Source organism: Colletotrichum graminicola (assembly GCF_000149035.1).
Source record: "Colletotrichum graminicola M1.001 genomic scaffold supercont1.16, whole genome shotgun sequence".
In the NCBI taxonomy this organism is placed as follows: domain Eukaryota; kingdom Fungi; phylum Ascomycota; class Sordariomycetes; order Glomerellales; family Glomerellaceae; genus Colletotrichum; species Colletotrichum graminicola.
Window position 1 is genome coordinate 385,833 of NW_007361020.1, and position 23,574 is coordinate 409,406.

Sequence of the window (23,574 nt, forward strand, 5' to 3'; positions counted from 1 at the left end):
TTGTAGAGGATTCTCTCGCGTCCTGAAGTGAGTGTGTGCGAAATTGGATATTAGAGTAGCGGTGTCTCTGGAGATAATTGTGACGTCGTTTTACATATACGTTTCGTCTAAAAGTCGTGATAAAGTTGCGCCGGGGTCCGTCTCTCCTCTCCCAAGGTAGGTAGGTAGCTATGCCCACTAGAAGAGTTCTTTTTGAACGTGAAAATCGAAGCAAGCCAATGTTCGCAAGAAGAGAGGGGTGGGAGAATGTAATATTTTTGTTGCGCGATCAGAGCCTGTTGTCGGAATAAGATTGGCAAACGAACACGGTAGTACGAAGAGGGAGACAATTAATGTTTGGGGGATGGTAATTTGTCGTTCAAGGTTGGGGTGGTTTGAACAAGGCGGGTTCAGGACAGACAAAAGCACAGAGTAGAGAGTATGGTAGCCCTCAATGTGTAAGGTAGGTAGGTAGTAATAGTAGCCCCTCGTTTGCGTGTATCCCCCCTGTGAAGAACTGTGGCAGCAGTGGTGGACGGGACCGCTAGAAGCACTAAATTAGACCGACACTCTTGCTGTCTCTGCTGCTGCAAAGGCAGCCCGAGTTGCGCAGCAGTTTCGTGCCCGCTCGGACCCTCAAAAAGTCGATCGGACCAAACGATGATTGGCCTTGTTGTCTTGCCGGCACGGGAACCCGCAAGTTGGAGCTTGGCGCCTGCCACCGGCTTAAGAGTGTGGAGCGCAATGACAATCGAGACTGGGGGGGGGGGGGGGGGGGGGAGGTGGGGAGCCCCTGACAAGCCGAAGCTGTGTTGCTAACAAATAACCTTGGCGACCCGTCGCCACCGCGCAACAACTTGACCCGAAAGAGAGACGACCGCACGACCTCGGACCCGTCTCGACGCCAATACGCGGAAAAGGCTACCGACCACCACCACACACGATGCCGTTGGACGAGTACGCGTCGGCCGTCGGCGGCGGTCTCAAACTGAAGGGCGCCAAGGTCGGCAAGCCCAAGAAGAAGAAGAGAAGGGAAAAGAGCGACCTGGAGAAGAACCTCGAGACGGGCGACGAAGGCGGCACCAGCGGCGCGTTGGTGAAGCACCGCGACGAGGCCGCTGGCGGGGACGACGACGACAGGAAGAAGAAGAATTCCAAGAAGGGCGGAGTGAGCCAGGACCTGGAAGCCGAGGCCGAGGCCGGTGCCGACGAGGATCGAGATGATAACGACGACGGCCGGGTCGTGCGGAAGACGGAGGCGGAGCGACGGTACGAGGAAAGGAAGCGCAAGAGGGTACGTTTCGCACTCCTTTTTTTGTTTGTTTTTATTTCCATCTTTTTTCTTTTCTGCCAGCCTCGCCCGCTGTTCGGTGTCCAGAACGTTCGCTTACTCACTCGCACAGCTCCTCGAACTCGCCGAGTCGTCCAGCTCCCGGCCCGAGCTGCTCAAGACGCACAAGGAGCGTGTCGAGGAACTCAATACGTATCTATCCAAGCTGAGCGAGCACCACGACATGCCCAAGATAGGACCCGGCTAAAAACGGAGAAAAGGGGGGGGGGGGGGGGGGGGTAAGGCGTCGTCAGGGCGCGTCATGTGTGTGCATCTTGGGAATGGCGTTATTTTGGGCCCTGGCGTTTCGTGGTGTATACCCTCCAGAAGTCCTTTAGGAAACAAAATGTTTACGGAACCCGTGTCAGAGCATTCTTTCCGCACAACAGCAGACACGGGATACGTCGCCCCTGAACAGTGAAACAAAAACACTCACTGCCGAGATCGCCTGGAATGCGACAATCCCGGGGATAAGGTCATGGATGCCGGCCTCATTTTCACTGGCACGCGCGCTGTCTCGAATCTTAAAAGTCTCAAATATGATTTATCATTATTTGTTTGTCTGCTTGCTTTCGTCTGCCAACAATTGCTTCAATTGCTACCGTGATACCTGTTTCCTCCCTTCTGCCGCTCCGAGGCCATGCTACTATTTCTTTTGTGATGCCTCCAATGTCTATTATTCGCAAAAGTGCGGCACGTTGCCGCGCAAAGTCTATGTGCTGTGTCATGTGTGCTGTGCCGTCCACCAGTTGATGCAAGGAGTGAAAAAGACCGTGAATGTCGTGAGTAAGTGATGCTGATGTGTGGATATGTATGTGCCGCTGCCTGCCGCCGTGTGCCGAGAATACCAGCGCAAAAGGAATGAATGGTTATGTTATATAAAATGGGGATGGCAGTGCCAGAAATGACGCTCGACTGCTTTATAGCAGGAGCATGGCGCCGGCGACGATACCGGCCAAAGAAAAGGGCAAATAGAACGAAACACCGCCGATTGGGGAGGCAGCGTTCTGCAGGCCGCCGCCACCGCTGCTGCCAGATCCGGTAGGCTCGCTGGTCGCTTCCGGGTTCACGGCGACAAAAGACGTCATTGTGTAGAGCACAACGTCGCCGTCGGAGGCGGTCGACGTAAAAGTGGCCAGGACCTCGCTGAAGGAGGTCGTCCGGGGAGTGGCACGAGTGACGGTAGATGACTGAGGGGTGTCTGTTGTGAGTCGGTTAGCAATCTGCATTAAGAAACTGGTGACGGATTGGGCTGATGGATTGAGTGATCAGGTCCAGGTCTTTTTCTTAAGAATCCATGTATCAATCATGAACAACCCCCACTACGGCCATCCGGAGCCCGCGAAACATCCCAGATGGGCTACAAAACCGCGGATACAACATACCGGATACAGACACAGACACACTGGTGGGCAAGACGGTCGATACAGGCGGGGAGGAGATCGTTGGGGACGAGGTCGTCACAACCGCAGTAGTCTCGACAGAAAGGGGAGTAGACGTACCCTGCGTGGACGCACTCGAGGACCCCGGAGAGGCCGTAGTAGGAGCAGACGAGAGGGCAGTAGAAGAGGGAGGGGGAGAAGAAGAGGAAGGAGACCCACTGGTCGTCGTCGGAGACCCAGTAGAGGCAGGGGACGGCCCAACAGTAGAAGAGGGAGCCTCGGCTTGCTCCGTTTGAGACGTACCAGAAGTAGGAGGTGCTGCTGCTGACGTTGCCGGAGTCGAAGGGGTGGTAGGTGCGGGTTCGGGTGATTGAGTAGTGGGTTGTTGCTCAGTGTTGGACTGCACCGGGGTGGAAGAGACTCTGGTGTCCGGGGCAGGGGTGGGGCTAGTTGCCGGAGTGGACGGCGACGGCGATGGCGATGGCGACGGCGATGGCGACGGCGTAGGAGTCGGGGTCGGGGCTGGGGTCTCGCTCGTAAGCGGTGCTGACGAGACAGACGGAGATGCAGCAACAGTGTCCGAAGGCGCTACGGTGGCAGACGGAGCAGTGGTTGTGCCATTATCCTGACGCTTCGCCAGCTGGTCCAGAGCAGAGGCTAGCTCGACATCATCCGCTTCGAAAGCAGCGATGGCGTCCTTGTCCGAGGGATAGACCCCATCCTGGTAGCGCTCAGGGAAGTAGGCATGAAGCAACCGGTGAATGAGATCCACTTGGGCGGGATCCTGGGCTTCTCCCCCATCAAGGAGGACCTGCCTCTGGTGATCTCTCGTGCAGGGCTTCACCCGGTGACCGATGGCGGACGCGAGACCGAGGGTCACGAGGCCGCACACCAGAACGGTAAGCAGGACACGGCGGGCGGCAGTCATCTTGGTGTTGTTTGAGGTCCTGGTTGGTCTCAAGGTTGAAATCCCCTTTTCGTTGGCAGCGGCAGGCAGCAATCCCTCTTCTAGGCGTTGGTCAAACTTGGTATCGGAGGCCATGGTGGCGAACGGGACCCAAGGCCGGGCGTGTGAGGTTGTTATAGTCAGTCGGCTTATTGTCCAAGGCGGCAGGAGGGGAACAACTGCGTGATAGGGCCCAATAGCGTCCGAAGTACGGATACCTATGCAGGTTAAGGCCAGCGACGATATGCAGGCCTCAACTTAGCGTCTTAGCTGCAGCAAAGGCGGCGGCGAGAAGAGGGTAAAAAAAAACACGCAAGAGCGAGTGTAGGAGAAGAGGGGGACGGACGCCCGAGCGGCAAACACTGGAGAGAGGTTTGGTTATTTGTAAAGGTCGCCAGCAACGGCCGCGTCTAATGTGACGGGAATGGGGCAAATGGACGATCCAAGAGAATGATACGGCGTGGGACCTGGCCGGCCGAAACTCTTTGTTGGTGGCTGGCGTGTTGAGGTGAGACCCGGGCAGGCTAGCGTAGTGTAAGACGGCGTGTGCTTCGAGCCCAGGGTTCCGCTGTCAGAAGAAGCCAGAAGGAACGGAAAACCTTCCCAGGTGGTTGTTTATCGTTTTGAGAAGAACGCAACTATACCCAGACAGGTCGAGCCTGTTGATCAATGTTTGAGCCTTTCGACGGGTATGAGCGCAGATTGATGCGAAGTCCGCCAATCTCACAGAGTGCACGCCGAGGAATGTGAGTCGCAACAGTTGGTGGTGAGAATCAGGTACGAGGTGGCGATGAGGCGCTGTGAGCGAGCGTCTTAAACAAAACCACCGAGTAGGTTTTTTTTTCTTGTTTTGTTTCCGAGTCGAACGAGAGAATGGATGGCGAGAGACAAGACGGATGATCGGACGAGAGAACAAGAAGTCATCAGGGCGAGGGGGGAGGGATTGGCGTTTAAACCTGTCGAAGATGATCCTAGGCCAGGCAGACAGAACTGCACACACCGGCGGCCCCTCCAGCCGACTGGGGGTGGGAGCAAGTCTTGGACACCCATCTTTGTGCATATAGGTACATCACCTACACTATACATAGAAAATTCCCTGTTTCGCCGCTCCGGCGACGCATCTACGCGTACCCCCTGTCTTATCGGCCCAACTCAGGTCGACCTACCTATTCATCCCATCATACCCATCACGCTATGTACAGTAGGTAGCTCTATTTCCTTTCTTTTCTTTGGCGAGTTACGTAGCCACACCTGGTAGATCCGGACGGCGGTCCCCCTTCAAAAACGAATGGGGGAAAAAGTTCCCAGTTGCCCAGTGCAATGCGCCCCCGCGGACTACCTTCCAAGTAAGTGTACATAGTACGTAAAGAACCGAACTACGGATACCAGTTTCCACTAATCCATCCACTCTTCCATCACACACACACACATACACACACACGCGCGCGCTCTCTCTCTCTCTCTCTCTTTGTGTCTTGCCGGGGGGCCAGGCAGCTGGTGCTGACAAGGGCCGCCGCACAGGGATCGACAGGCAGGTTCCCACTAGCTACCGTCACCGTTAATCCTCGGTTCCAGCTGGATTTTCTCCCCCCTTCTCCCGTCATCTCCCAATATGGGTCAAGAATGATGTCGAATGCCCGTTTACACCTCCCCGGCGCGTCCTCTACGAAAGGCATGTCTCTCCGTCCGTGAGATCCCCGTCCAGAGCACTGTCTGACGCCGCTTGCTTGTTTACCTGCTGTTTTGGTTCTCTGTCATGATCATGTGAGCGGTGACATCACAGTAGGCCTCCAGATATCCGTGCCATATACGGATATCGTCTCCGGAGGTAGGGCATAGAAAGCATTGTCCGTCTGATTCAATGTCCTACACATTTGTACAATCTGGTTGAGCATGGGGTGCCTTCAAAGATGATACGAGCCCACCTAGTCTGTGTCAACATTAGTCTTGATGACTTGCGACGGCGCAGTTGGTGACCCAGCCAATGCTCATGCAGACATATGCTGATCAGTAGGATCACGGAGCTTTGCCGTCCAATTGGTTTCAACCTTCGCATCGTCGTCACTTTTGGTTGCATGAATACTCTGCGCAGTCGCTGACTCTCGGGGCCTGCACCCAGCCGCCCTAGCGAGCGAGTGCCCCGGGGGGGGGGGGTGGTCTTGGTGCTGCAGCTTTTGCGACATCCACCATGCTGGCGCTGCATGCAGGTAGGTCGATTACGAACCCACCGCCCGCGGCTCCCAAGGGAGATGGCTGATAACTCCCGTATTTTTCTTTTTTCGTTTTTCGGCCTCAGTTTCCCTACCACCCGATCGATAGAGCCTCAATATCGCTCCCTCTAGTTCGCGTTTGCAGACATATGCCCCGTTTGGGCTTCGATAGATGATTTTACGAAGCGAACGCTCCCTGCCCGTGTACCTGAATCCGACGTGCAACACTAAACGGTGAGTGCGACTACACTTCGGGTATACCTGTACTCCGTACAAGGTGTACCCATCTGGTCTGGACACCCGGTTTTGCCCTCAATGGAGGTGGCTGTGATGGTTGCCCGTTTGAAGCGTTGTGCACCTGAAGCCGCTGTACGATATCTCAGCCCCATTTGACCTCCTGTTTACGTGCGTGTGAAACAGAGACCCGGCCCATCAGAGGGTGTGTCGTCACCCTATGTATCAAACCAATTACCAAGAGGCAGCCACTCTCTCTCGGAACCGCCATGATGGGGCTGACAGAGCCTCTCGTATTTTGACTTTCCTTTACCCATTCTCTCGTTCGGGTTTGGGGTGAGCGGCCCTGTGCTGTCGTTTCTCCAGCATACCCCCAGTCCACTACACTACCAACCAATCCCTGGGTCGCTGCAGGGACCAGGTGATACGAGATGCGGCCCTCTCTCACGAGACAGCCGAATGCCGGGCTCCGACCATTATGGTAATCGCGATGCCGATGCAGGCTTCGTGGCCCGCTAGAGCTTCCGGGTACTAGCGTAGCGGATTGGAGAAAAAGAGGCTGAGGCTCTGGACGTGAGGATACCTGCTACTAACAGTATCCGTAGATGGTAGTCTCCATCCGAGATTGGGAGACGGTCAACGTCCGACACGGCCGCCCCACGATCCTAGTAAGTGCAATACCTATCCAATGGACGGATATCTTTTGCAAGGCTTTTTTGTTGGCGGCGCCGTTTGACGAATTCGAAAAGCAGTATCCGTATCCGTACTCCGGCTGGATTATACGGGCACAATGGACGCGTCGACTCCTTCTCCAATTAATCCTCTGGAGCGACCCACGTCGGCCCTTGGCCATTTCGTCAGCAGCCCACTGTTTCGCAACATGGCAACCTCTTCTTGCAAGCCGACAGTGGAAACAGTTTTGTCGATTCTACATCATCATGAGGTGAGGTGAGGGTTGAATAGGAAGAGTACACGTACCCCGTTTAGATGGTGCACTGTGATTACTTGGCCATTGTGGGATGGGGCCAACGTGTTATGTGTTCCGGTCCAACAAACAATGCCAAGCAACGCAGGGTAGGTCGGATACCCGGCTGGCCGCTCAATTGAGTTTTTCGTTTCAAAAGGGCGGGAGACTGGTTGTGTGCTCTGTCGTGGCCTGTGTCGAGTCGAGAGTACCTACGCACCTACGGTGGTTTGAAAATGTTAAAAATGACACAGTAAAGTCAACATTGCTGCCGTCCTTGGCAAGAGCGGCAACCACCGGGCGATGCTTGCAAAAATGAGCAGCATACCGCACAAGTAATCGGCTATCGCCTCACCGGATGCCGGGAATGAGGTCACCGGCGCCTTGTCTTTCATTGATGAATCAGCCTTTCATATTGCGAGCGTGCTGTTTTGAGTTGAGTGCTTGACTGCGGGGGTTTCTCGTCTGGCAGTCTCGCGAGCGAAGGACCCGTCCTCGGTCCCGGCGGAAGGATGTTGACCTCATCCTTCCTTCCTCACCCTCAGCTCGAGCGCGCCCACGCAGCAGCATGGTGGTAGGAGCGACCTTGACTTAGCCACTCACTGGCACTGGCACTGGCTGTGCTGTTTGTGTTTGGTCTTGTGGCTCGTGCACCTGGAAAATCCGGTGGGGATGCCGTCTTGTCCATCGCCCGCTGTTGCTGTCGTTGTCACTGTGCCGTCCCGTCCAGTCGCATCCCTCCCTGGCGCCGCGCGGTTGATGGTCCGCTTTCCCAACACAGACCGATGCTTCCAGTATTGCACTACACGTGTATGGGTTAGCCCGGCCCAGATGACAGCACAGCTCCAACTAGGTAGCGGTTCGCAACCATTTTTGTATCTTTCATGTGATGGGAGCTCCCCACTTCCGCTTTCTTTCCCGCCGTCAGTCTCTCCCCCCCATCCCCAACCCCCAATGGTCTGACTTGACCAAACAACATCAACAAAACAACATTCGAATCACTCTCACACCTGTGGCATTACTCTTATCCAATCCCATGTTGCTCAGCAGCGCCAACATCCGCCCCCAGTACCTTTGATGACTTGTGGATGAACGCTGGCGCAACCCTCTCCAATGCCATAGCTTCGTCATGCCCGAGCACCTCGACCCAACCGCTCTCTTCGCCCACGACAAGGAAGAAAACGATGACATCCGAACCCTCAGTAGATCTCCCCATCCTTACCACCACCTCAATACAGAGCTCCCCCACCCCGCTCATCGCCTGACTTGCCACCCGTCTAATGCGACACCGACGCCGCCGAGGACCTCGTCCACAGACTCGAGCCGAACACCGTCTCCTTTCCCCTCCTTCACAAAGGACTCGTCCCAGGGGAGCGATAGCGGCACCGAAGCCGACGATGAGCATTTCCTTAAGGGGCTTCCTGCGCCCAAGGTGCGCTTGCACAAGGGGCTGAGGGGCCGTAATGAACTCTTCTCGGGCGCATCCACGCCCTTGTTCTCTCCAGACCAGGAAGAATATGCCCTCCAGCGACAGAAGGAAAAAGAGGACCGGAAAGAGGCTCGCAGGTTTCTTAACGATCGCAATTACCGGCGCAGCAAGGAGCTCATTCGCCGCGTGTCCGAGTTCATCATTGTTGGCTCCCTCTTTGCCGTAGTTCGGTCGAATCCAAAGGTGAAGCCCATTTTCTCCGCCTGGACTCAAGGTACGTGATATTCGGTTCGCCGATCCATTCTAAGCTCACAATATGTAGAACTGCGCTTTCTGGCCACGCTGATTACGTCGCTCATGGCGCTCTACCCCCTTCGGCTGATTGCATGGTCGTTTCGGCAAAGGACTACATCCAAAAAGTTGCCGGTTGCCGTGCCCGCCGTTTTCGATCCCGCCCCTATTTTGTATCCGCCTTCCGTGACGATGCTGGTGTCACTGTTAATATCCCCCGACAACTTGGCGGCCATACCTTTAAACGTCGTTCTAAGCATTTCTTCGATACCGAAATATCTAATTCCTACGGCGCGAGCCCACGAAGCAATCAACCCCTTTCAATGGGTTCTCTCCTGCGTACCAATCTGGATGTCACACCAGTGGACACTCACGTCGTACGCAAGGCCAGCCATCTCCCCAGAGACGGCTGTTCTTCTCTACCCGCTGCACCAAACACTCCTCGCGGTGCTGCATTACCTTACAACGACGAGCCTGCTTACAGCCGAGCTACAGCTACTATCGATCGCCTTGATCAACGTATTGCTTCTTGCACACTCACCCCAAGCCACCATCCTCCAGGCACTCCTCTGGGGAGGCGGCGTGGGTGTCCTCGTCATCTGCGGACCGGTGATTTCAAGGGGGATCGCCTTGGCTAGGGTTCCAAGGCTGCGCTTTAGCCGGGTTGCGACGCCTTCGAAGAAGACATCCGTCTTTGGGTTCCTCTCCGAGGGCTTGTCTATACGCCGCTTCAAGCATGAGCTGCTGGGTTCGTCGCTGGAGGAATCGGCCTCGGAGCTGGGCGACTCTGAGGACGAAATAGTCAATGGGCCATTGGGAAGACAGATGAGAGTGAGAACGTTGGGCACGGCCGACACGTCATCTCAAGCAGACCGCAAGCCAAACGGCTTTTCGGACGGCAAGTCTCCAGAATCACCAGATGGCACCGCCGTTGGGCGGCGCAATACCTTCCCACACGCCGTGCAACGGCCGCGGCCTCGAAGGTCCCTGACCCACACATCGGCAGGCCGTAGGAAGCGTACCGCTTCGACAACTGTTCGCTCGTTTTTCAAACTGACGGAGGCACAAGCCACGATGAGGAAGTGGAGCTACGCCACCTATGTTTACGTTTGCATCCTCGCCATCATCCTGGTGCCCGTGAGAGAGTACATCGGCAGGTATGCCCTGAAAGGTAGCGAGCCTGTCGGGTGGGCGCTGGGGTACCTCTTTGGCGAGCTGCCGTGGTTCCGATTCAAAGTCGTGGAGGCAAATCTTGAGAGATGGATTTGTTTACCCACGCGCCAAGACGAGGATGCAAAGGGGGCTTGTCACTTAGGCTGGGTGCAGCGCATCCGGCTTTCCGACTTTGGCGAGGCAAATACGCGACTGCTGCTGAGTGCTTACTGGCTTGCCATTGTTGTCGTTGGCTTGGCTGTGGTCATCCGCTTAGACCCCAAGTACGAAGTAGACACGAGGCGAAAAGTATTCCACTTCATGATGGTCGGCATGTTCCTACCAGCAACGTATGTTGACCCCGTTTTTGCGGCTCTGGCACTATCCCTGGTCCTCTCGATATTCCTCATTCTTGATCTGCTGCGAGCGAGTCAGCTACCGCCTTTGTCAAGACCCATTGCCTCTTTCCTCACACCTTACGTTGACGGAAGAGACCATAAAGGCCCTGTCGTTATTTCCCACATATTCCTGTTGATCGGCTGCGCCATCCCGCTGTGGCTGTCACTGGCGACCCTCCCGCGCACCGGCAGCGGCTACCTTACCGGCTGGGAGGTGCCAACGCGCGAAGTGAGCATGGTGGCGGGCGTGGTCTGTGTCGGCTTGGGCGACGCAGCCGCCTCCCTCATCGGCCGTCGTTACGGACACAGGAAGTGGGTATGGGGTGGCGGCAAGAGCCTGGAGGGCAGCTTGGCCTTTGCCGCTGCTGTGTTTATCGGTCTCATGGCGGCGACAACATGGCTGAGGGCCGGAGGCTGGCCCGTCGCTGAGGAGCAGCAGGTCGCTTGGCCGGCGGCTGCCCGCAACGCAGGCTTCTGCGCGAGCATGGCGAGCTTGACAGAGGCCGTCTTGACCGGCGGAAACGATAACGTTATTGTGCCGGTGGTGCTCTGGACGTGTGTTAAAAGTGTCGGGATGTAGAGGGGCTACGGGGGGGGGCGTTTCACGGTTTCATGGGATCGGTTGGGCTTGAAAACACTCCTAGACTATCCCCGAGGGGATCATGACCATTACGAATGCAATGTCTTTGTTCTTGTATATCTTGCCATAACGCTGCCATGTGATTGAAGTGGGCCGTGGCCTATGCTAATTTTGTTACTCCCCCGTCCGCACTTGACGAAATATCACGCTGTGCCCCCTTTTAAAATATTTCGGTAAATTGGGTAAAATAAAACAAGCCCCCCAGCTTCCGTCCCGTCTTGGATCATGACATCAACTCCTCAAGGATGGCCTCGAGTTCCTCCCGCCGGAACGGGATGCCCAGCAGTTCCGTACCGAGCGCATCCTTCCTGCTGGTGACGATCTGGTGATCGTGGAATCTGCAACTTGTCAATCAAGGCCACACGGATCGGGTGAGGGACGTATACGTACTCCTTCAACAAGGTGCGGAAGGCCATCTCGGAACTACAGATGAATTCCTCGACGGCCTTGTTGTACACCATGCGGTACTCCACGCCCGGGTTCTCCGCTCCGGGCTGCTGGTCGCCGTCGTCCATGGCGGACAGGACCTCGATGACGAGCAGCTGGAACAATTTTTTGCCGTTCTCGGGCAGCGAGCGCAGGACGAAGACGACGCCGTCCTTGCCGTTGACGCGGCGAGCCTTGCGGCCGAGCAGCTCGTGCACGTCGTCGACTGGGTCCAGCTCGACGTCCAGCGGTTGGAGGGTGGTGCAGTCGTGGAAGAGGAAGTTGAACGACGTGCGCTGGGCGGCGTCCCACAGCAGCGGGAAGGAGGGCGTGTCGGCCGTCGCGACGAGGCGGATGCGCGGGTGGGCGGCGAGTTGGGAGAGGAGCTGCTGCGTCGCCGGCTTGCGCAGGGGTACGGCGTCGATAGAGTTTAGGATGATCGTCAGGTGGGTGGGCGATGCGGCAAGGGCGGACGAGAGGGTCTGGACCATTGCTGTCGGCTGAGCGGGCAGTTTGAGGGACGGACTGAGTGCCGAGGCCAACGTGGTGAAGACGTCGCGCGCCGTGATGGTGCGGACGTAGCCGTTGACCACCACGATGGACGCCTTCGGGTCCACGGCGTGCAGGTGCTCCGCCAGCTTTCTCGCGAGGTCGCGCTTCGAGCCCTGGCCGTAGAGACACAGACTGAACCCCTGAGCAAGCTCGAAGCGCCACTGCTCGAACGAGGCCTCGTGGAGCGACTGCAGGTAGGCAAGGTCCTCGGTGTGGGGCTCATCTCGAGCGCGGAGAAGGTCAAAGTACTCGTCGTGCGTGAGGAACTCCAGGGATGCGAGGGTGTTGTGCGACGTCTTTGGGCGGCCGGGCTTGTTGTGCTCGAAGTAGAGCTCGTGAGGAGGAAGGTCGCGGGGCGGGGTCGGGGATTTCGGCGCTGGTTGCTTGCGCGGGCGGCCTCGGCGGCGTGAGGGCGTTGCGGAAGGTGTGTCTGGTTCGGAGGGTTGCGTGATAGCCTCTGCGGGCAGCGCGTCTTGTCCATCTGTCCCCTCGTCTTCGTCTTCGCTGGATTCGTAGATCTTCCGGGCCAGGCCCTCGTCGTCGTCTTCGCTATCGTCGGCGATGACGCTCTGAATGAGGGACCGAGCGCTCTTCCGCCGTGCAGAGCGGTCTGCCGCCTGTCTCCTCCTCGGTGTTATGGCCTTTGACGGCGTCACTAGGGCGTTCACCTGCCGCCGTTTCGAGGGTGTAACGGTGCCGTTGGCTAAAGGGGTCGCGGGTTTGGGCGGGCGGCCCCGTCGTTTCTTTGGGGTTTGGTTCTCGGTTTCTGGTTCGGGGTGCTTGTCCTTCTTCCCCTCCTCCTCTTCCTCCTCCTCTCCGTCGTCGTCATCATCGTTGTCAGAGGGTATTTCGTACGGGTCGACTGGTGCAGCTTGACGTCTCCGCTTCGAGGGAGTGCCGTTCACAGGCTCCTCGTTGGTTTCGTCCTGCACTTGCTGGCGGGAGCGTTTTTGGCTCAGTCTCCCGCTTGGAGAGTCACTTACGCCGGGCTCGGTTGTTCTGTTGCGCGCCATGATCGAAGTCGGGTCGTTGCCTGTCCGGGTTTGGTGACGTGAGGGGTCCAATGGCAGGCTGTTGTAAATATTGCGGTTTCTGACGGCACGGCAACGGAAGACGCGCAGACGCGAAAACGTGAAGTCGAGGGGAGGTTTCTGTGTGGGTCCATGGCTCTAATTGAGTTGAGGACGCTAGCGTGCCTAACTCACAGCACAGGCGCAAGTACTCCGTACTACTACAACCCAACCATTAACCTACAGTTCATGCCATGTTTCCAACGCTGTACGAAATCTAACCAAGCACCAGATTGGGATGTTGATTCCATGTCACTGGTTGTTGTGGGATGGAATGGACTCCATGCGGGTTTTCGTAGCGTTCCCTGGAGAGATGTACTTGGGCGAAATAGTCATCGGTTGCAAGGCATCTGAATGGGCGACTTTTGCCTGCACCCATTGAAGTAGCAGAGGTGTCATTGATCAAGCGTGTCTTTCTAAACCACTGGCAGTCTCACGCTGATATCATCACCAAAGCTTGTTGAAGGAGCATTATAGTTAGCCTCGCTGCAATCCTGTCGAGTAGGCTAGGTATACCGCTGTCGCGGGGTTTCACAGGGTTTGAAAAAAAAATGCATGAGCCGAGAGAGCGGATGCAGGTAACGTCGTGCCAGTCAACTGCTGCTTTCCAGTTCACCAGGTCTTGCTCCTAATATAATTTTGGGATAGGGGTAATTTATACTGGCTCCAACTCACAAAATAGAATAAAAAATCAGAAAAAAAAAATCAACTACCAGTTAGCTCGTGTATTATGCTCAAAAAAGGACAGAAAGAAAGAAAAGAAGAAAAAAAACCAGCTTGGTTCAAACGGGCCAAGTCAATGGCAAGATCATTCACTGCTAAATACTCTTCAAAAGGGGTTATCTGCACAAATACGCGACTAAGCTTATCTTATCCATCTCCAGGGGTAGCTGTCACTTATCTGGCAGGGGTCCAAGCTCCTTCCCGCAAGCCAAATTTCTATCGTCTCTCCAGTCCAACCACACAGACGTCATCTCTCCACAATCTCACATCGTGGGCGTCGTTCAAGATGAATCTCAACCTCTCAGGCACGGTGAATATTTTCAAGTTATTTTCTAGACCGGCTTTATGTCTACCACAACACACTGTCGCCACATTCAACGACTTGCCCATACCATTGCACAAAGCCTTCGAGGGTCAGGATCGAAAATGTGACATACGGGCGGTAGTGCTCGATAAGGACGACTGCTTCGCGATTCCCCACACGAATGAAGTCCACAAACCTTACAAGGTACGTCGAATGGGACCCGAATTCTCTTTTCGCTCTCTTGACAATCTCCAGGAACGCTTCGAGAAGCTCAAGGCCACGTATCCTGGCCGCCGACTGGTCATCGTGTCTAACACGGCTGGAGCGACATCCTACGACACCTCGCTGAAGCTGGCGAAGGAGCTGGAGGAAGAAACTGGCATCACTGTTCTCCCTCACAAAACCAAGAAGCCTGGGTGCGGCTCTGAGATCATGGAGTACTTTCGCAATCATCCCGAGACGGGTGTCTCCCATCCATCCCAGGTCGCCGTCGTTGGCGACCGCCTGACCACTGACATGATGCTAGCCAACATGATGGGTGGTTGGGGCTTCTGGATTAGAGATGGGGTAGTCCCACCTGAGAAGAAGAGTATTGTAAGCGGTCTTATCTTCAATTGGAAGGCTTTCTACTGACAGCACTAGTTATCGAGACTTGAATGGCGTTTGGCTGCAGCATTGGTAGCCAGGGGCTACCAGGCTCCAGAGCCGCATAGTCCCTTCGAGTAGCAATCGTAAACACTAGCACTAGCCTAGATGTATACTGCCTGCACACTTTGGCTTAAGAAACCTCGGTAAGAGGTAATATGCCACGCAAGTTATTTGATGGTTCTTTTTTATTTGTTAAGCCCTGCGTTTCGACTGTTTTCCGGGGGGTTCCGGTTCTACATCTTACCTAGGCGAAACCCCTGACTTTACTGAGCGCAAGGCCCTAGCTTCAACTGCCTAGCTCATCGCTTTTCGTTCCATCATCATGTATCCCCTTCTCTCAGCTACATGTCTTTCTGTTACTTGGTTCACCTATTTGGCTGTGTGATCCTTGCCTTTGTCACCTCACCTGCTGAACCATCCCCTCACTTTTGAGCCTTGCCGCTGTCAACCTCTCAAATTACCCCTTAACTCTCAAGTCCTCTTCGGGCTTTCCGTCTCGCCCTATTCTACCCCTTTAACTACTCCTCTTTGTTTCCTTTGTACTTTTGTACTTTTGTATTGCTACATTCGGATCGCTGCAATGTTCTATATTACCATCGCGCAGTAATTGATCTGCCCAGACCCAGACTGCCCATCCATACTTACAAATCTAGCATATAGTAATACAATCTTTCAAGCGCGGAAACATGAATCCATATCTACAATGGGTATGCCTCACAAATGCTCGTTCGTTACATTTGCTGGTCAAAACGCCCATTGCCTGTATACATGTTTCTCCATATGAAACAACATGCTAGCGGTTCGGGAGGAGGCCACCACCCTCGGTCGTCACTTAAAGCAGCCATTTCAGCCTCACCTTCCTCGGTTCTCAAATGCCCAGGGATTTGGCATTCAAAGGAAACTGCTCTTTCTCAAACATATCCAGACTAAAAATCAATACCTGGACTTGGAACTCCAGGGTCTCATCTGGAAACACTTTTTCGTTTACCTTTTCATCCCGTTTCCTTCCCAAAACAACCAATAATCTGGTGACCCGATTATTCACTAACACCCGCCCCCGCGATTCACTGGACCCATTTCACACCGCCGTCAGCGACCTTCAGTCGATATATATCCCAGGAATAAAACTTCAACCTGACGGCAGTGACCTTCCTTCAAACAAATAAAGTCGCACTCGATTCCACGACACACTTCTTCCCTCTCACCCTATTATATCAGTTCGTCGTATAACATCAACTCTCAAGAGTTCGGTCACACTTATACATTCGACTACTCACTAGCTCCTTCCTTGAGCATCAACACAATCTATATTGGGCTCGCTTTCAACTCTTCTTCATCCAGAATCCTTCGGAAGAAACCTTCGATTCGGACCTGAATCACTATATCTGCAGCATCAAAGCCCTGTAATTTGGGTTTCCCTCTTTTTATCACGGTTACATTCAATTTTTGGCTGCGACATCCTTACTCTGACTTTCGGGTATCATTACATATATACCCACTCACGAAACAATCAATAGCCAAGATGGGTGGAAAGGTTTGGTCTGACAATGAGGAACGTGTTTTCTGGCGTATCATTGTGCCCCAGTCTCAGAAACGTATCGCTACTGGCCCTGCGCATACCAAGACTTGGGAGGAACTCGCCCCACTGATGCAGTCCTTGATGGGCGTCAATGCCAAACGCACCTACACCCACCTCGGTCTATGTAAGTCGCCCATAACTCGTCCGCTTCACTGTGCTAACATACACCAAGTCGAGCATTTTTTCCAGAACATCGACAAGGCCCGAGTCTCGCCTAACGCTGGCGTTTTTGTGCGCGAGTACCAACAGGCTGTCAATAGAAACCTGAAGGCCACGGAGGAAGAGAGGGCTGACAAGGCTAAGGTCGACGGCCAAGGGGATGACGCAGCGTCTATGGTTAACGTGTACCAGGAAAACGACTGCCAAGATGGAACCAACCTCAGCTATTGCCCTAGCGAGGTGGCTGATGGCGTACACCAGTGCGCAGATGACTTTGAGGATGAGGAGGGTGACAAGGAGAACCGGCCTCTCGATGGATCCCCAGGCGAGCGTGTCCGTTACCAAGCTCCGCCCCAATACCGTCCTGCCCCCGAGGCTGACATGGGTCTTGACAATGAGTATGGTCAAGGCATACCGGTCCGGACATCTCCGCCCGTCGAGCGTTTAATTCTCGAGGAAATCCGACAGCCTCACGATCGGGGTCTCGCTGCCAATATGAACTCGTACAATGAGGTATCTGAAATGCAGATTCGGTCGCCCGTCGAGTACTCGCCTTACGAGAGTGCTCCCTCAAGGGCTCTGAAGCACCGAAATAACCACCGGGCCCACCCGTACGCAGATGTTAGACCTCAGCGACATGGCCGAAACGCAAAGAAGGGTCACGGCCGTGTTCATTCTCAGGCTCTCCAAGGGAACAACGCCTACTACGCAGCACCGAGCTCTTACTGTTCGTCTCCTGGTTACTATACCCCGACTGGGTTTGGCTGTCATGTCCCTCCGATGGAGTACTATGACTACGGGTACCATGGCGAAAATTTCCATCCACATTCTGAGTATCACAAAAATCCGCAGCACGCTCCAAGCCATCCGATGGTCTTCTACGACCAAGCTCCTGGCCATTTTCACGGCCCATACGGCTATGAGCCTTGTCATCCAACACTTCATGGATTTGGCGACTCCCGGGATTGGAAGTTTCCCGGCCGCAACTCTTCTGCCATGGAAGCCAACTATGAAATCCCAGAGAGTCGTGATTTCTCGTGGACCAGCTACAACGATCGCAGTTATGGCTTGATGGAGGGCGAGTATCCAAGCCCCAAGAGTCGCTCTTCCACTGCCCGCGATCACGACTCTTTTACCCCGGGGAACATTCAGCGGCCTGCGTCTTCTGCTTCTGATAGTCAGTCGCCTGTACTTCAAGCTCGTTACCAGGCCAGACACAGCGGCAGCTACACGGAGAGCCCCCAGTTGCCAGCGGAGGAGCCCAAGAGACAATTGGTGGCTACACGCGACAAAGAGTTTGAGCCTCCCAAGACCTCCGACTGGCGCCAGGCGTAGTAGTCCGGCAAAGACATTGAATGGTACTTGTCGGTGTTTGTCTGAGCGTGCACAAGTATTTTGCAACTCTTATATTGGCCACATCGTCATTCCCCGATGGCCCGCTGAAGAAGAGCGATCTACGCGCGTAGAACAGAACGGAAACAAATTCTCGGAGGAATCAAATTAGTATTTTGAGCCTATGCTCTGAGGCCCATTAGCCAGGCTAGATGAGACTGGGGTTTGACGGTTGGATGAGGTTAATTGGCGTTGGGGCCGCAGAGCTCCTCATCATCATTATTTTTTATTTCTTTTTGGACGTGTACATACCCACAAGGACTCTAGTTACCCAGGACCCAACAGTATTCAGGCACGTGGAAAATAGAGTATCATTGACAGAAGAGGTTGTATCGTCTCCCCTTTCTTCAACATCTCCGACGTGGTAGCATATGCACCATGACTAGACTTGCGTATGAGTTTGAACCACTCCGAATTCCCATGTCCTTTGGTGGATACTAAAACGAGTAGAAGCATATACAGTAGAAAATAACATGATCTGGTGTCGGAGTTGCTGCCAGAGCATGAGGGATCGAGGAAACCAAGGGGAACAAAAAGAATGCAAAGTAGGAGTTTGACTATCTTTAAAATATTGAAGGCTCTTAATGGCTGTTTCTTCCAACGAAAGTAGCTTGTCCGCCTGCTTCATGACACTCCAACCGAGACGTTCAGCAAACAGTTCCTAGTACTGGGTCATGCTTGGGGTATCCCGCTACTGTATGTATGTATGCATGCATGCACCTTATCTCAATCTTATCTTCACCCACGCAACCAACTCCAGTTTCCACCAACCATCCCCCATCAAAAAAACCGAAATGCCAATCAACCTGGAAATACCAGTCTTCTCGCCCGCCTCGGCCCTGCACGCTCAGGCGCTCGGCGCGCAGCGCATCGAGCTCAACGCACGGGGGAGCTACCCCGTCGGCGGCACGACGCCGGCGGCGGCGGACCTCGAGGGCATGACGGAGCGGCTCACGGTGCCCGTGCGGGTCATGATCCGGCCGCGGGGGAAGCCCGGCGACGACGTCGACTTTGTCTACACGGGCGACGAGCTCGCGGCCATGGCGGTCGACATCGGGGCCCTCCGCGGGGCGTTGCGGGCGGAGCGGGGCGACGGGTTCGTGTTCGGGGTGCTACGGAGGGACGGCGAGGCCCTGGTGGTGGACGTCGAGAGGAGCCGGCAGCTCGTCGAGGCCGCCGGCGGGCTGGCCTGCTCCTTCCACCGAGCCTTTGACGAGGCCGTCCGGTCCGGGGAGGGCCGGGACGTCGAAAAGGCGGTGAAGGACCTGGTGGCATGCGGGTTCGAAGGGGTCCTCACCTCGGGCGGGCCCGGGACAGCCGCGACGAACCGGGCGGTGCTGGAGATGGTCGTGCGTGAGGCGGGCGCGGGCGGGAGGAAGCTGGAGGTCATCGTCGGCGGCGGCGTGAGGAAGGAGAACGTCGGGGACGTGGTTGACGGGTTCGGAGACGGTGTGTGGGCGCACTCGAGCTGCTACACGGCCAAGTGCGAGGAGGGGCAGATTGACGACGAGGAGGTCATGGGAATCTTGGAGAGACTTTCCGGGAGGTAACTCCTGTTTCCTCCCGACCAGCTTGAATCAGCTGGGTGGGCTATCGGCCGAGATGGCCTCGGGGCCCAGTGCTCTCTCATGGGACCGGCGAGTGATCAGAACGGGGCTGAATGCTTCGATGGGAGTTTACCACATTCAGGCTGGGTTGTGAGGTCGACGTGGTCTACACATGATCCTCAAAAGATGGTCTCTTGGGCGATGAGCGCAGTTTGGGCCCTGACGTATGATGTAAATTATCCTGCACCAAGGCTGCATGAAGTCAGGAGGAGACCGACCATGGCACACGTATGGAGCAACCGTCCCCGAGATGGGATTCGAGGGGCCGCAATTTGCAAACGAGGAAACAGTACACAATATAGATGATTCCCCTCGCGGACGCGCTTGACCTGTATATAACTCGTTCTGGATGCAATTGTCGTGGCACGATCTTGGCCCTATCAAATCCCAGGTCACGTACCAGCAAGGCAACGCCACACACTAAACTTCTTTCAGTTCCTCCATCGGGGCTTTCACCGGTCAGGCCATCAGGTTGATCAGTATCGCAATGATGCAGCGGGTTCAATCAAGAGGGCAGCTACCTAATAGGGTAGAAGCCGACTGGCTAGAGACGCGGTGTTCAGATCAAGTCACGGAGACGGATTTGGCCTAGGCAAGTACTTATCCAGATATATATGTTGGGGTTTCGTCCCTGCAGATCACGAAACCCAATCCTTTAACAGCGTTCGCATTTGAGTCAAGGTACAGATGTATTTAATGTGATGGCATTATGTTTCAAAAGTTATAACTAGAAATACTAGAAGGGCCATTGTGGCCAAATCTCTAACCCCTAAGAGATTATGTGCATCATCAAAAACTCGTCACTCAACACCACCCGCCATGCTTTTTAGTCTTGAAGAAGAAGAAAAAGAGAGAGGGGGGTCCATTCACCCTATGCTTCGAGGGCTCTTCTGTGCCTGGTGCCGCTGGGAGACGTGCCGTTGCGCGGCTGCGCGAGACCGAGGCAGTTGGCCATCTTATAAAAGATGTCAATGTTGTTGTAGGTGCCGCCAAAGGTCTCCTGGCAGGGGCCGCGGGCCCAGACGGCGACGTCGGTGAGCGAGTGGACGCCCTGGGCCTCGTTCGTGGGGAGAGTGCCGTTAACGACGAAGCCATCGACGGCATCCTTGGGGTTGGCGTAGTAGTCAGAGGTGTCGGTGGCGGGGACGGCGGGGGTACGGGAGGACTCGTGTAACTTGTAGTCCTCGCGGCGGTCAGGGTTGGCACCGACACCGGCGGCGATGGCGTAGCGGGGGTTCCAGTTCAGGGGGAAGTTGGGGCCGGTGTTGTAGCTGACGCCGGGCTGCTCGACGGTGTACTGGGACAGACCAGAGTTGGCGTAGACACCGACGGCCCTGCGCTTGGTGCGGTCGTCCTCCTGCTCGGCGAGGTACTTTGTGTCGGCGTTTCCAAAGACACTTTGAAAGATTAGCTTGGCAGCAGTGCAACATGGGCAGGGCAACTCACTCGAATCCGTGGCCATGGTCGGAGGAGACAACGACCAGAGTGTCCTCGAGAATACCGAGCTCCTCAAGCTTCTCAATAGTGGCCTTGACGGTGTCGTCGAGCTCCAGAAGGTCACCGAGAGCGCGGTCATAGTCGAGGGCGTGCATCTGCTTGTCGATGGAGGCAGCCTCGGACATCAAGAAGAAACCCTTGTCACCGCCACGGTTATGGAGGGTCTCGACAGCCTTAAGGGTCATCTCCTTGAGGCCGGGGATGTCAAGGGCAGCGCTCTCGTTGCCACTGGGATCATTGGTGAGCTCCCCCAGATTCTCGGTGAGAACGTTGCGGTCGAGCCAGACGGGAAGGTTGCCCTGGGTGAAGATCCCGAGGAGCTTCTCGTTGGCGCTGGCAGCCTCGAGGGAGGTCTTGTTAAGGGCGACGGTATAGCCCTTGTTGGCGAACTCCTCATAGTAGTTCTTGCCCTGGTAAGAGCCCGTGCCGGGGTAGAACTGCTCGGCACCGCCGCCAAGGTAGACATCGGGACCGTTCATTTTGGTCCAAGTGTAGTTGGTGAGACCGTTAAGGGCCTGATCAATCAGGGGTCCGTACAGGGAGCGGGATCGGGTGTGCGCGGTCAGGGCAATGGGAGTGGCGTCGGCAATGAAAGCGGTAGAGACGGCACCCCAGGCGGAACCCTACGAAGTCAGTACATCACCCCCTCGATTTGCAAGTCTTTGACCAACATACCCAGATACGGTGAATCAGCTCAACAATGGTCTCGACCTTGGGGTCGTCGAAGGCGTCGGGAGAAGAGTCGGCGTAGACACTAGCACAGTCAGCAAAAGCCGTCAGATAGCATCCATGACCGGGCTCACCCCATGGCGTTAACGGTGCTCTTGTGGCCAGAGTACAGCGCAGACGCAGAGTTGGCAGAGTCGGTGATGTAGCTGTCGATGGAATGCGTCATCTGGTGGCCGAGGACAGGGAACTTGTCCAGAGCCAGGGTGGTCTGGTACTTTCCGTTGACACTCTTGTGACCGAGGAGACGGGCGGCAGTGACCTGTGGCGTGTTAGAAGCGGTTTGGACGAGTGTGTATGGGTACAAGAACCATGTTTGTGGTCATGCCGTCACCGATGAAGAAGATGACGTTCTTGGCCTTCTTCTCCGTCGCCAAAGGTCGCACAACCCAGTTGGCGGTGGTGGTCCTGCCATCGTAGTACTTGAGAATGACCTCGTAGTTGCCGGGCTCGTACAGACTGATGTGGCGCCATATCTTGGAGGCCACATTGACCATGCTTTTCTGCTTCGCGTCCTCGGCGAAGAGGTCCTCGTACCAACCGAAAGACCACTTCTCGAGCTCGGGCTCCTCGACACCGAAGAAGTCGGCCAGGCTCTTGGCCTCGGCGCCCTCCTTTGCGATGCTGACCGTGAAGGACTCATCGGGGACGCCGTTGTTGAAGGCCTCAGAGCCGTTTACGGGCGCATGGACCTCGACACGGAGGTCGAAGAGCTGACCGGGGAGGAAGTCCGACTGGTCGGGCGGCAGGACGCAGCCAAGGTCTGGACAGGTTCCGAGCCGCTGGTAGGTCTGCGCTGACACGAGAGACAGCGACACAGCAAGGACTGCAATAGGGCTGAGCTTTGTCATCATGTTGATCCCACCGCGATGAACTGGCTGTCAATGGAGTCGGAGTGAATAGGGAGGCGTGAGGAGAGAGCTTCCGAGCTGGGGAGAAGCTTTCTGGTGACCGAGAGCTTATATACTACAGCGAGTAGAAAAAAGTCGTCCCATGTGAGTGAATTCTAAACCCCGCCGAGAGTTCGCGGATCCTCGCATTCGCGGGTCAAGGATCGCTGGAGCCCGGGTGATAACTGCAGATTGTCCCTTGGCAATCCCAGCTGGAGGAACTTTGGACCAACGCGTTGGGTGTGATTCCGTCGCCTGAGTCCCAACGTCGACATGCCATTGGCTCGTAGAGAGGCAGGAGGGCCGATGTCATGACGACGTTGGAGACGAGGTGTTGGGACGAAGGGACCCTTCTGCAACTTCACGGCTCGTTGTGAGCGGAAGAGGCACGTGTTGCGCGACTTGAAAGCTGTGCATATTGGGGCATCCAACGCCAAGGCTCTTGTCAACGACAGGAGGCGGATATTATGCCAGGGATAGCAAGAGGAAGCTGCATCGTCGGTCGGCGGATTGGGGATGAAGCTTAGAAGCATGGGATATCAAGGTTGGAAGAGATGCACGGCGTCATGTGGCGTCTACTTGGCGCTGCAGGTCAAGGGTCGCGAGCTCGGAAGGAATTCGATACCTTAGAAAGAGAACGGTGATTTGTCAATGCCCTCATTTCTGTCCGCTAGTGGGGCTGCCGCTAGATCATCGAGAGATGGAGTCCCGATACCGTAGAACAAAAGGGCCGGTCATGTTTATTCGCATAGACCTCGTGGGCTGAACGCGATCTCTGATTGGCTGCTTGCCATGTAAGTCGGAGACTGGGTAGGGTAGGTGGTGCGAGCATCAAGGGCATAAGTTCACCATCTCGTTTGGGAAACTTTATTGAATCATAGTTAAAATCGTTCGAGTATGTTTGCATAAATCAAGATGCCATGGAGAGCGGACCAAAGGGCAGATGCGACGCAGAAGTGTTTGCTCGAGGGACTGTCTTCAGACAAAACGCCGAGGAACAAAGCGGCCAAGCCCGAACGTTTTCCCGGAGCCAGACCTCACCAGGA

The 23,574-nt window shown here is 55.4% G+C and overlaps 8 protein-coding genes across 8 annotated transcripts; 5 read left to right on the top strand and 3 right to left on the bottom strand.

The window, feature by feature from the left end:
- Nucleotides 1-922: 922 nt before the first annotated feature.
- GLRG_04924 (uncharacterized protein) lies at nt 923-1,517 on the top strand (the record flags this gene model as incomplete). Its single annotated transcript, XM_008095609.1, has 2 exons — nt 923-1,273; nt 1,383-1,517. 2 exons carry the CDS (start codon nt 923-925, stop codon nt 1,515-1,517), a joined length of 486 nt encoding a protein of 161 aa, XP_008093800.1.
- Nucleotides 1,518-2,229: 712 nt separating this feature from the next.
- Nucleotides 2,230-3,733, bottom strand: GLRG_04925 (uncharacterized protein; the record flags this gene model as incomplete). The annotated part of the gene is made up of 2 exons (XM_008095610.1): nt 2,230-2,510; nt 2,695-3,733. 2 exons carry the CDS (start codon nt 3,731-3,733, stop codon nt 2,230-2,232), a joined length of 1,320 nt encoding a protein of 439 aa, XP_008093801.1.
- A 4,441-nt stretch (nt 3,734-8,174) lies between these two features.
- GLRG_04926 (cytidylyltransferase) lies at nt 8,175-10,895 on the top strand (the record flags this gene model as incomplete). Its single annotated transcript, XM_008095611.1, has 2 exons — nt 8,175-8,748; nt 8,797-10,895. 2 exons carry the CDS (start codon nt 8,175-8,177, stop codon nt 10,893-10,895), a joined length of 2,673 nt encoding a protein of 890 aa, XP_008093802.1.
- A 283-nt stretch (nt 10,896-11,178) lies between these two features.
- GLRG_04927 (origin recognition complex subunit 2) lies at nt 11,179-12,946 on the bottom strand (the record flags this gene model as incomplete). The annotated part of the gene is made up of 2 exons (XM_008095612.1): nt 11,179-11,293; nt 11,346-12,946. 2 exons carry the CDS (start codon nt 12,944-12,946, stop codon nt 11,179-11,181), a joined length of 1,716 nt encoding a protein of 571 aa, XP_008093803.1.
- A 1,066-nt stretch (nt 12,947-14,012) lies between these two features.
- On the top strand, nt 14,013-14,663 carry GLRG_04928 (HAD superfamily phosphatase; the record flags this gene model as incomplete). Its single annotated transcript, XM_008095613.1, has 2 exons — nt 14,013-14,234; nt 14,286-14,663. The coding sequence occupies 2 exons, from the start codon at nt 14,013-14,015 to the stop codon at nt 14,661-14,663; spliced, it is 600 nt and encodes a 199-aa protein (XP_008093804.1).
- Nucleotides 14,664-16,200: 1,537 nt separating this feature from the next.
- On the top strand, nt 16,201-17,751 carry GLRG_04929 (uncharacterized protein; the record flags this gene model as incomplete). The annotated part of the gene is made up of 1 exon (XM_008095614.1): nt 16,201-17,751. The coding sequence occupies one exon, from the start codon at nt 16,201-16,203 to the stop codon at nt 17,749-17,751; it is 1,551 nt and encodes a 516-aa protein (XP_008093805.1).
- Nucleotides 17,752-18,602: 851 nt separating this feature from the next.
- GLRG_04930 (CutC family protein) lies at nt 18,603-19,358 on the top strand (the record flags this gene model as incomplete). Its single annotated transcript, XM_008095615.1, has 1 exon — nt 18,603-19,358. The coding sequence occupies one exon, from the start codon at nt 18,603-18,605 to the stop codon at nt 19,356-19,358; it is 756 nt and encodes a 251-aa protein (XP_008093806.1).
- A 928-nt stretch (nt 19,359-20,286) lies between these two features.
- Nucleotides 20,287-22,492, bottom strand: GLRG_04931 (alkaline phosphatase; the record flags this gene model as incomplete). The annotated part of the gene is made up of 5 exons (XM_008095616.1): nt 20,287-20,812; nt 20,862-21,535; nt 21,588-21,666; nt 21,716-21,900; nt 21,950-22,492. The coding sequence occupies 5 exons, from the start codon at nt 22,490-22,492 to the stop codon at nt 20,287-20,289; spliced, it is 2,007 nt and encodes a 668-aa protein (XP_008093807.1).
- Nucleotides 22,493-23,574: the final 1,082 nt, after the last annotated feature.